At 46.8% G+C, this 12,289-nt stretch overlaps 1 protein-coding gene across 1 annotated transcript in view; it reads right to left on the reverse strand.

Annotated features, from left to right (window-relative positions):
• The window catches only part of GRIN3A (glutamate ionotropic receptor NMDA type subunit 3A), a gene marked incomplete at its 5' end in the record, with an annotated part of 68,451 nt that extends 60,652 nt beyond the window's left edge, over positions 1-7,799 (reverse strand). The window contains one exon of the mRNA XM_084225264.1: positions 7,107-7,799. Within this exon, the coding sequence (XP_084081390.1) occupies positions 7,107-7,799 (693 nt within the window). The remainder of the gene's footprint in view (positions 1-7,106) is intronic.
• Positions 7,800-12,289: the final 4,490 nt, after the last annotated feature.

Below are 12,289 nucleotides of genomic sequence, written 5' to 3' on the forward strand. Positions count from 1 at the left end.
AACAAGCAGCTTTGCTCGAGTGTGACTCCCTTAATAAATGAATCATCTATCAGCGCTGCCTACTCAAGCTTAAATCCTTCTCCCAGTTCTCCTGCTACTTCCACCATCTGCACATCCTTTCCCTGTGGTGGTGAGAACCAATTTGGCTGACTGATAGGGTTTTGGGGAAAATGTGGAGTCTTTCAGGGCCAGACCAGAAGTAAATTATAGTCACTAATGTCCAAAGCTCCAACCCTTAAGTCTCTGTGCCCCAACCAGCTCCCATTTATTAGGAAATCCCTTTTGGGTACCTATTGGTAGGATGCTGCATGCATCCCAGTAACCTGGTGCTCTGAAATCCCAACCAGTCTGACCCTGGGTCCCAAACCATCATGAGGGACTCCAATCATAACTCTCAGCATGAAGTTTGCAAAAATGCTTCCATTAATCACACCTAAATACACCAAGGCCTCACACCCTTTGCAAGACATCCCTCTGGCAACAGCATTAAACCATTATCTACCTTTGACATTAATCCCTGTTCCCAACACTGCATCCCAGATGCCAGCTTAATCAGTTTCCTGAGAAGTCTGCAGGAAAGACAATGCATTTTGGGGTGGCGGGGGGGAATGCTTTTTTGGGCAAGCATTACTCACTGGAAGTAACTATTCTTAGACAGGGATCAAGACAGCCCTGTGAATTCAACCCTGATTTGGACAAGCCATTCTTCTCTGTGCTTGGTGATTCCAGCTCTTTGTCCAGTGCTTTCCTACAAAATTCAGTTCCCTTGTTTTGTGCTGCTAGAACCTTTACAAAAAGTAAAGACATAGGGAAGGACACCTCTTCTTTCTCTTCTCAGTTCAGCTTATTTTCTCCTTCTCTTCCCCTGCGTCACTGACATGTGATGTTTCCAGTTTTCTTGCTTCCTTTTCTTGTTTTCTTCCTCCTCTTTTCTCTGGGTGCTTTCAGCTCTTCAGAACAAACTCTGCAATGCACAGCTATTTGGATTGCAGTGAGACCCGATGCTCTCTCTCATTCCATCAAATTGAGAAGACAACCCTTCCACTGTTTAAAAGCCCTTCAGTGAGACCTACAGAAACAGGGTTTGTAGTCTGAATCTTTACTGGAAGTCAAATTTAGGTCTTTTTAAAAGAAACTGCTTTTTCCAGTTTTCTGCTGATTACAATAAATACGTAAATTCTAGACATGTTATGCCTGGTTTTCTTTCATATTAAAAATTGATTGGAAACCCAGAGAGAAAAATAATAGAACATAATATAAACACTTTATTTAAGAACTTAAAACTGTAACTAGATCCAGCACAGTCTTAAGTCCTAAAACTATGTGTTTTCATTACTTCATGGGTTTAAATAGTAAACAATTTATTAAATATACTCTAAATGAGAACTTTTTAAGGTAGCATGTGAATTTAATCACAATAAATAAATTGAATAACACATCATAAGATCTTTTATTGATTTCTAGTTTCTAGAGCTCTACTTCCACTGGCTTTCATGGGCAAATTCTTGGAGAAAATTATATTGAATACACCAACTTACTCTTCTTTGTTAACAATCTGTTCAGTACAGTAACTGATGTACTCATATAGAATCTGACAACAGGTTGTCTTTAAATTTGCCTATTCTAGGCAAAATTATCATTTTTACTTAGTCGATTAAGCCAAGTATTCTTTGAGTTTCTTCTGATAATGCCTGTCCTTCAGCAAAGTAGTAATCAATGATTTAACGCTGTCATTTATAATCACTCATCACTGACAGGAGTTTAAGCAGTGCATTATGAAAGACCTAGCAGCAAGGAAGACATTGTTTTGTGAACACCCAGAATAGAAAAAAAGAGCCAAACCCAAAATAAACATCATGTATGACACTGAATTTGATGTTAACTCAGCTTTTCTGCATCAAAGAATCAGCATGAGATAAGGAATGGGAAAATCTTGTTACTGGCCAGCTCTGAATGAGTGCTATCCCAGCAGACTTCTGGCTCTTTCTGTCTTCAAGGGACTTTAAAATTAAAGAACCAGAGGAGAACTGAAGTTAAACATTCCCACCACTTTCCTGCATTCTGAAAAGGGATTTTCTACAGGGTTGATTAATTGGATCTTCCTTAAATTCTTTAACTCCAATAAAGAGACTAGTTTGGGTTCTTTCCTCTTTCTTTGCTCCATGCAAAGATTTTTGATAGAGCAAATATCACTGGGTTCCCTGGCTGAAAGAGAAGCAACTGGGCATTTGTTTGCACATCCTCTCAATTTCTGTCCTCGATTCCTCTCAAGACCCTTCTCATAAACCCTCCTGAAGTACACAAAAGGCAAGTGCCACACACTGTTCACTCAGTGTCAGGTGAGGAGGGTCGCTGGCCACAGGGGAAGATGGAACACATATTCCTCATCTACACAGAAACTAGCACAAGCTTCCAATATCTGGACTAACACAGATCAGCTGTGGCAGCTTGAATGGCCAGAGCCAGCAGCCAAACGTGTGTGTTGCATTCTCTCCCTGGAAAATGGCATGATTAGAACTTCCTCCAAAATCAAACACAACTTTTCTGCAAAAATGAGATCCTGTCTCTGAGGAGGAAAGAAAAAAAGTGTCTCTGGTCATTCATCTGGGCAGAAGCTTTCCCACATCTCCGTCCCTTTGCTGCAATTTCTGCCTGCCCTCACTGGTGCAATGCACAGTCTGTGTCTTGCAGGTCAGTATGACTTCTGAGGACACTGTGTTCACAGTGGTATTCCAGTCTGTTTCCAAAAAAACCTGTAATTCCTCATCCATGGTGGTCTGAAATATCTATAAATTAGGAAGCTGTTTTAAAAAAAGTGCTTAATTCCTTTAAAAACAAAATAAAAATTGTTTATAGGCAGTTTCTTTTTACAGCATCTGTTCTGAGGCTGAGCTTGCTTTTCACTGGAAAATTCAGTTTAATCTGGAACTTTGATTTGGTTTATTTATTCTTTTGACCCCTTCTGAAGTCACAGCAGTAATCAGCAGCACTGCAGTTTCAGTTCCTTTAAGAAACTAGGTAAAGCACAGACTGGCAGAGACTGATGCTTTGCAATTACTTTATTCAGTTTAGTTACTCTGAGAAGATTCCTTTTCATGTTAACAGACATCAGAAGTCCTGATTTATCTGAAACTCACAAAAAAACTCCTTTGAATTCAGAGAACACTGCTGCAAACATGACCTCCCCTGTGTTTCTGATACTATCACCAACAAAATGGATATTACGAGCTATTCTTCCCAGACTCAGCTCTGAGCTGTACTACTAGAAGCAATATCACTGTATTTATTCATGCTTCATGTTCCCTGGATCTTTTCCCTGTTCCATCCATGGGAAAATTATTAATGACGTTGGCAATCTTGGAAACAAAAGATAAAGTGCTTCTCTTGATACAAACATACATAAGGTGACAAGCCTTGCCTCAGTGGCATCAGTGCTTGTGAAGATGCTTTCTCCAAAATAATGAGCTGTCAAAGCTTCACTGCAATTTGCATTTGTGTTAGTAGTGAAGAAATCCAGTGGGGTTTTTTTTCCCCTTCCTGAATGACAGTGTTAAATTGTTACTTTTGCTTACTGAGTGTGAAAATTTACCGAAATGACAGTAAAGTGGGAAAAGTAAACAGCATTTTTTCAGGTCACAACAGCACTTGGATATACTGTTAGTATACATTAACAATTAAATCGCAGATATAAAATGAAAAAAGTGTGTCACACTTTACTCTCTGTAGCCTCCCTTGAAACCAAGAGACTCCTGAACCTCCAGAATAAGCTGTTGCTTTGTGGGAGAACGAGTGTAGTACCACACCTTGTGATGGCTGTTGCCTTGTGATCGCTCACGGCATGGGGAAAGACTTCGCTCTCTCTTTTTTTTTTTTTTTTTTTTATCCTCAGGGTGGTAGAATTTAATGAGAAATTGATTTTTAAATATGTTTGAACAACCACAGAACTTTTGAAAACACTGTCTAGGTATCTTACATGACGGCAGCTGCCCATCTGTGGTGCTGTGTATTTCCTCTCATGTTACACGTCTGAAGCATTACTGTCATCAATCACCACAGATACAACAGGCAGTATTATTGAAATGTATTTAATTTCTGGATCTTTGCCTTCCCTTTTATTCTAAGCATTGCTTTTTTCCATGTTAGAGGAGATTTGCTCCAAGATCAACACGCTTTTGAATTACAGTGAACATTTGCCTGTTATAAACTTCTGCATGAAATAATGACATTAACATTCAGCAGCAGTACAGGACATTGCATGTGTATGTTCCTGTTCTGTTGTAGTGTGGAAAATGAGACTTTGCTAGACATTACTACCTTAAGATCACCCTAATAAAAGATTTCAATATTGAGGAGAAGCAGTATGACAGAGCATCTAGTGAATTCTGGGTTTGTTACGCTTGCCATGGTCTTCACATGTACACAGTACAAAATGCTCTCCAAGGGTAAACAAGTTTTGGGTCTGCTCCTGTGCCTGTGTGGAAGGAAGATCCCTGCAGGCACTCCTAAGGGCATGCTGCAGTGGTTTTGTGGGAGGGAAGATGCTCTGTCCAAGCATCAGCAGGAGGGGTAACACCAGGGGAGCCAATTCAGAAGCAGGGTTAGAAATCAGTCTTTTCTTCTCTGGATATCTGCATGCTCGGCCCATCAGTAAAATCTGCCTTGTCTACAAGGATGTCATTTACAAGTGCCTCCTCTGAGATGGCCAGTCAGTGGAAGAAGCCAGTCTGCAGCTCCAGGTCTGTCAGACAGGAAGGTGACAGGCATGTGGCATGTTCATGTCATGTCAGTGCTGCTGTGGGACTGTGAGCAACACAAAATCCCTGCCTGCAACAGAGACTGCCAACAACTCCAGGGGCTCCTGGGTCCAATATGCTCTTGGAAATCCTGTAGCTCTGGGAGTATGCAAGGTAAGGCTGCTGTAGCACTGCCTCCAGCACTGGCCTAAAAATGGTACGTAGTAAGTGAAAGGATGAAAAAAACAGTGTTCAGAAAGATGTCAGCCCTTCCAAGACAACCTTGATAGACTAACACACTTGAATACAAGTAAGTGTCTGATGGCCTTTGAGAAGTCAGAGTTTTTTTAAATCCACAGATCCTTGAAAAGTAATTTTTTAAAAATTTGGCCCAAAGGAAAAACTGAGTCTGTTCAGCAAAGGTGCAGTGCCAGGCATTGGATTCACTGTCACTGAAGACAAAGCCAGTTAAAGTCTGCTTAAGAACAAAGTCCTCATTTGGACAGACTGATCCTCTGGGCTCCCTGCTGAGAACAAATTGAAAGTTGAACAGGAGCTTTGAAGTCTGTGGAAAGCAGCAATGAAATCTAACCCTGTGCTGCATGTGTTGAACACATCTTGTGAACTCAGGCAGCTTTGGGTGAACTTAGACCCTTCTCTGAGATGGAAGATAAAATAATGCTAACAGCCAGAGCAAATCCTGGGTTCAGGATTTGGCCCTCAGGGAGCTTTGGCTGTTGCCTCCAGCGCCATGGTGACTGCAGCTGCAAGGCTGGTAGATGTAACAGCAAACTTGGATGCTACTGGCACCATCAGCAGCAGAATTCAGCAGCACTGATTACCCCTGAGCTGCGGCTTAAACCTCGAGAGACCTGAGTTACATGGGTTTTGCTGAGGTAGAGAAGCCTAGCTGAATTAAAGGGGCTACAAAAGAGCTGGAGAGGGGATTTTGACAAGGACACAGAATGACAGGAGGAGAGGCAGAAGCTTCAAAATACCAGAGGGCAGGGCTGGATGGGATATTGGGAGGAAATCCTTGTACTGTAAGGGTGATGAAGCCCTGATTACCCAGAGAGGACGTGTCTGCCCCATGCCTGGAAATGCTCAAGGCCACGCTGGATGAGGCTTGGAGCAGCCTGGTCTAGTAGAAGGTGTGGAAAGGGGTGGAATGAGATTGTCTTTAAGGTTCCTTCTGACTCAAACCATTCTGTGATTCAGACCAGGATACAGCAGTCACATCTTCAGTTACAGACTAGGAACTGCCTGACACAGACTTTTCCTACCTTTTCTGTCACAATTCAAACACAGAAAAACTGAAAAAAAAAAAACCCAAACCCACAGAAATTAGATCCAGGCTATGGTCTGTACTTGTTTTGCAAAGCAAGTTCACTAGGCAATGTTTTTTTCTAATTACATTTTGAAAGCAAAGTTGAGCTGCCTCTTTCTACATAAAACAACTGTTTATCCTGTACTTAAAAGGCAGCTTTACCATTTTACTTATGTCTTCCCTTGCATAGGGTTTACAGAATAGAGCATTTTCTTCCAGCTCTTTTACCTGAAGATGATTCCTGACATCAAATGCAGTTTCAAAATACTGTACCTATCACCTTCCTCCAGAGTGTGTAACACTGTTACACATCTTTGCGTGATAGAAAGTTTAGCTCCTGATGCCACTTCTACTTGTGCCTAAGAGTTCTGCCAAACATAAAGAATTACATTTCTACTATTTTAGCTACATAACCAAGCAAACAGGACGGGCTGCAGTTTCCACTACTTTAGTTAGGCAACTCGAATTAGCAAAAAATCTGATCTAGTACCAACGCATGAACTACAACTGAAACTGAACTGTAGAAAATCCTGGCGCTTTAGCTCAGCTCGATGCAAAGTCAAGTACACTGAACAACTTCCCTGAGAAGTGTCACCGGGTGTCCAACCCATACACAGACCACAGCATTAAGACCCAAAACAAACACCCTGAAAGCCGTTAGGGGTTTTTTCGTTTTGCCTTTTTTTTCCTTTTCCCCCATAACAACCTTTTCTTGATATGCAAAGCATGTCTGGACCCCCCTTCTGCTCTCGGCTCTGCAACTTATCGCAGTGTATGGCTTCGGGCTAACAACTTCGCTTGTGCCACCGGGCTCTCGTCTGCCTTTCCACAGAGAGGATGCTTCTCCCCGGCCACCCCGGGGCTAAAGGAGGGAGGGACCGAAGAGCGACGCCGGCGGGCCCGGGGTCCGAGCGCTACTCCCTCGGTCAGAATCCTCCTGTCGAGACCCCTGCCCGGCTCCGACGCCCGTCCCCCGACCCTTCCGCGCAGCGTCCCCGGGGCGCTACCCTGCCCTCCGCTTTCTCCCCGTGTCCCCAGCGCCTTACCAGGCTCCGCCGGGGGAACTCGCCCAGCACGATGCTGACCACCGGGATGCGCAGCGCCGCCGAGATGAAGTCCAGCTCCAGCATCTCCCCACGGCTCTGCGGGAAGGCGAGGATGGCTGAGACCCCCTGCACCACCACGGTGTGGCAGAGACTCTGCAGGAAGGAGACGGGGTCGTTGCTCCAGGAGGCGCTGGCTGAAGAGAAGGGGAAGAGGGGCAGGTCGCCCAGCCCCGCCTCGATCGCCATCACCACCTCCAGGGACAGGTTGTAGGGCAGCAGCCCGGGCACGCCGTTCAGGTTGGCCACGGCCATCAGCAGCGCGTCCCGCGGCGAGGGGGGCGGCCGCCGCTGTCCCCCGCCGCCCCCCGCCCGCCGGCCCCGCGGCCCCTCGGGGCGCCCGCCCGACGCCTCCCCGGACCAGGCGGCGGCGGCGGGGGCGGCCCGGGGCTGCAGGTGGGTGGCCCCCACTCGCACCGTGTGCCCGATGCGCCGCAGGATCTGGCAGGGCTGCGGGTGGGACGCGGAGCCGGGCACCGCCGCCAGCACCAGGGCGCAGGGCGGCAGCAGCAGCAAGCACGCCCGGCCCAGGACCCCGCGCACCCCCGGCCGACACATGGCCGGGAGCCCCCCGCCGCCGCCTCCCCCGGCCCCGCCGCCCGCATCAAGCGCCCCGCGGGCGGGCGACAGCGGCATCAGCCGCGGCGGGCGAGCCCCGCGCAGAGCCGCCCCCGCCGCCGCCCATGGGGCCGCCGCCGCCTCGCCCCCGCCCCGGGGCTGCGGGGAGGCTCAGCCCCCGGACCGCCCCCCTCGGTTCCGCGGGGCCGGGGAGGCACCCGACCCCCGCCGCTCGCCCCGCCGGCGGTGGGATGCTGCCCCGCCTGGCTCCCCCTGCCCGGCCGCTCCTCCGCAGCCCGGGCGGGCTCTACGCGGCTCAGTTCCGCGCTCCCCGCTCCGAGCCCGCCGGCGCGCCTCTGCCCGGCTCCCCGCCGCTGCTCCGCGCTCCCGGCTCCGCTCCCCGCCTCGCAGCGTCTCCGCCCTGTAATCCCGGCCCGGCTCCCCGAGCCAGCCCCCTGCCCTTGTCCCCCCGCAGCCCTCGGAGCGCTCCCCGCCGGCTCCGGAGCCGGGCAAAGTTGCCGGTGCGGCTGCGGGCGGTCGCTGGGCTGCGCTGCGCTCCCGCCGGGAGGGACGGCGAGCGCCGGCCCCGCTCGGCTCCTCCCCGGGCCGCCCAGAGGGGAAGGGGCTTGGGGGGGGCGTCCCTTTGCACCGCCGGGGGAGCATCCCGGGACGGCCCCCACGGAGCCCTCGGTCCGGTGCTGCCGCGGGGCACACCCCCCCTCACCCCGCCCGAGCGGCGGAAGAGTTTTCCGTGACCCGAGGGCTGCGAACCGAAGGTGGGGCTTCGGTTCCCCCTCGGATGGAGCGGAGCCGTGTGTACCGCTGCCGCTTGTGGAAAGCAGCGCTGGCAGTGCCCGGTGCCTTCCCGTGCGCTGCTGCTTCACAGGGAACCCTTTTCCGACATGTGGGACCCGAGATCCTGGTTCCGGAAACATGGGGCACTGCCTAACATGGCTTTTAGGACAGAACACCCTTGTCCTAAGAGAAATCAGGACAGAGCACACAGATCTGAAGGGATCAGGGGAAATCCCCGTCCTTGTTTTACTTCTGGTAGATGTGTTTAATCCTGGGCTGTGGGAGCTGTGCTGACCCCAGGTCTGAGACTCTAATACTGTGCTTGGGGCATTGACACGTTCCACTCCTGCGGTGGAGCGCCGGGATCTCAGAGGAATCCCTCTCCGCAGCCGCGCTGGCCATCGCAGGAATCACCTCACGGGTCCCCTCGGCTGCGAGGCGGGGGCTGCCGGCTTGAGTACACCTGGATGTATTTTCTGACTCCTGTCTTCTTTCCCGGTTTGAGTCCTGGGTGCGGTGCAGTGTCCTGCATGGGAGGGTGGTTTGGGACATTCACTCCTGGAGTGTTTAGAAGTCTTTTGGCAACTCCTCCATCAGTTTACCCTGACCTAGTGTTTTAACTTATGACCTTCTCTGAATATTAACTTTCTTTCCCCTTTCTTTGAGGTTTATCTTCAGAGATATTTATGAAGAAAAAGAAAATAATAGAATCACAGCATGGTTGGGGTTGCAAAGGACCTTTAAAAGGCCATCTACTCAAACCCTCCTGGCACAAGGGTATCAGGCTGCTCAAAGCCCCATTCAGCCTGACCTTGACTGTTCCCAGGGATGGGGCAGTCACCACTTCTCTGGACGACCTCTGAAAATGTTTTACAACCCTTGCTGAAAAAACTCTGTTGTCCTCCCTTGGTTTTTCTTTCATTGGTGCACACAAAATCTGCACAGAAATAAACACTTCCCATCATGCTGCATAAAAGAGGAGGTCACTGCCCCCCAGTATGTCTGAACTGTGTGTTTTCGGATTTAAATTAATCTTTCTTGAGTGGAGGTCACCAGAGGTGTACAAAGTCTTCAAAGCAAGGACTTACCCAGGTCTTGGGCAGTCGTGCTGCTGTTTCTAAGTCCTTTTCCCCATCATGTCCTTATCCCCAGCATGCTGATATCACACCTGCCTGCTGTTACCTTCCCAGCGCCCTGCAAACTAGTGTTTCTCTCACACTGCTCTCTCTAAATTGGTACAAGGTTGCAAAATTGGCTCCCAGCGTGGAAAATACAGATGGCAGCATGGTGGTCTGCGGGCCAAGAGTGCACCATGTTCTACCTGTAGAGGTGAGCTCATAGTGTGCCTAAGAGTTAGCAACAATTTCCTATTTCTCCTTTTCTTTTCCCTTTGTTTTTTCTTCTAGTCTTGTAATCACATTTTTATTTCTTGTCTGGTCAGCCTGGCTTCTTCCTGTCACTTTTCCTTGTTTTCTTTGAAGGAATGGATGGATTGTGTTAACACAGTGTTCCAAGTCTCCTCTGTTAGCAATAAGGAATTATTGGCTGGGAGAATTGGCTTTGGGTATAGTAAATCTCACACAGTGTGTAGAAAACTTGTCTCTTTTCCTGAGCCACAGGAGTTACCTTTCAGGTAGTGAGAAAGAGATCGTTTGAGATTTGTACAGCTCCAGAGGTGTTGTCTTTATCTGCATCCTGCTTGTCACATTGGAAAAAAAAAAAAAAAACTGGTAAGCACATAAATTTTCTGCTGCATAGCTAGATAATTACAAGTTTTCAGGTGGGAATTATTTTTATAAGAAATGGTGACTCTTCTGTGTCCTAAATTGTCATTCATTTAAAGCTTCATTATATGAGTAAATCTTTCTCTGGCTTTTGGGCACAGGTGACACTAATTTAAAAAAGCACATGCTTCAGGAAAGGTAATCAGCCTTATTATTGAAAGAACTCTAAAAATTACACTAGAAGTCAATTAATAAAGTGAAATAATTAATTCAATATATATTTTTTTCTTGTTTGCTTGCCATTTTTCTAGTGAGTTTTTAGTTTGTTGAAGTTTTGTTTTGTTTAGTTTTGTTTTATTGGGGTTTTTTTTTGCTTGTTTGTTTTTCATTTGTGGATAATTTATGACCAGATTGTGATATGATTTTCTTGGTCATCAGCGCTACTCTGGGGATTATGGCTGTAAAGAATTTGTGCTCTGGATTCAGTTTTAAGCAAGTCATAGCAAGTTGTCACTGTTAGAAACCTGAACAGTACAGAGTGGTCAAACTTTTGTTTGTAATGCTTGTGACCCAAATGGCTCTACATCTTCAAAGTATCTTTTCAGCTTGATTATTTACAGCAATAAATAAATTATGGATTTGTCTTCTCTGAAATTTGTGCTTATTTTTACTCTTTGATCAAATATTTCTGTTAATAAAATTCTCTGCAATGCCCCTGATTTAACAAAGTGCTTGAACACAGGCTTTGTTTTTCAGCAGACATTAAGTACTCCTTAAGTACTGCTCTGTGAGAGGCTGGAATGTTTCCAGAAAGTGCCCTGAGAAAGGATATAAATGCCACCAAAGTTTATATATTTGGAAAGTTGTGTCATTATTTTTTCCTGCTTTTTTTCCCCCATAAATATTCATGGGCAAAAGAGCACAATTGTTTTAGTCTAATAAAATAGTTGGAGACTGCTATCAGTTGCACCCTGCTTTTTAGAAGTACTGCAGTCCCTCTTCCAGGGCCAAAAAAAATACAGAATATAATTTTGGACAGAGTTGTTGACTTTTTCCAGCTTCTTGCTGAGGATTGGCTGCCTTCAACGCTCCTCCCTCATTTTTGCCTTCTCACGGTGGTTACTGTCACAAAAATGTCCATTCTGCTCTCTTTTTTTTGGTTTTTTTTTTTTTTTTTTGGTGTTAGTTATCCAACTGAAACAAGACCAGGCAGACCCAGGCAAGTGGGTTCACCTCCTCTGAGCTGGTTGTCACCCTGTGTACCCATGAGCAGAGCAGTGCTGGTGGCATTGATTGCTGGAGAACTGCGGCCACAGAATTTATCCCTCCTTGATCTGTGTCTGAGCATCACAGTTAGAGCTGGTGAAAGCCCTTCAGCAGCACAAAATGCAGCAGGGAAATGTGATTAACATCACCACTCGTGTTTCTCTTGCTGCTCTTTCCGCTTGCTTGGCTCACTGTCATTTCTTTGAAGTAGGGTTGGTTTGTTTGCTTTCTGGGCTGCAGAACATTTGTCCTGTGAGTATCACAGTGACCTTCTACAAAGCTTTTTTCTTCTGAGCAACTGGGTTTGTTTTATATAGGTTATCACCGTCCTTCTGTCCAGCTCTGTGCTCTCCTGCTCCCATTGCTGAAAAAAACCCCAAGGCCTTGCAGAGCGTGATATTACTTAAATTCATGCTCATCTGCCTCTTTTTTGGCTGCTCACATCTTCTTAAAGGCCCAAGTCACGAGCTGAGATGCAGGACATCTCACGCTGTCTCTTTAGCCTTGGAGTGGGTGAGAGACTTATTTTGGGTCAGCCTGGAATGATTCCCCCCCCACCCCTTTTCATAACCATAGTTAGAAAATGAGAGGGAAAAATAAACTGTTCAAATAAAGTTAATATTTTCATTTACTAGGAATGGAGTATTTTGCTTCTATTTAGGTGTTCCAATTTATGTAAATGCAGATTCCAAGATTTCAAAATGCTGTTTTTCATTTGAATTGCCACTGGAAGGGAAAAAAAATAGTAATCTGGACGTTCCCTACTTTCTGTCCTCCACACTC

This window comes from Fringilla coelebs (genome assembly GCF_963513975.1).
Source record: "Fringilla coelebs genome assembly, chromosome: Z".
NCBI classification, from domain to species: Eukaryota; Metazoa; Chordata; class Aves; order Passeriformes; family Fringillidae; genus Fringilla; species Fringilla coelebs.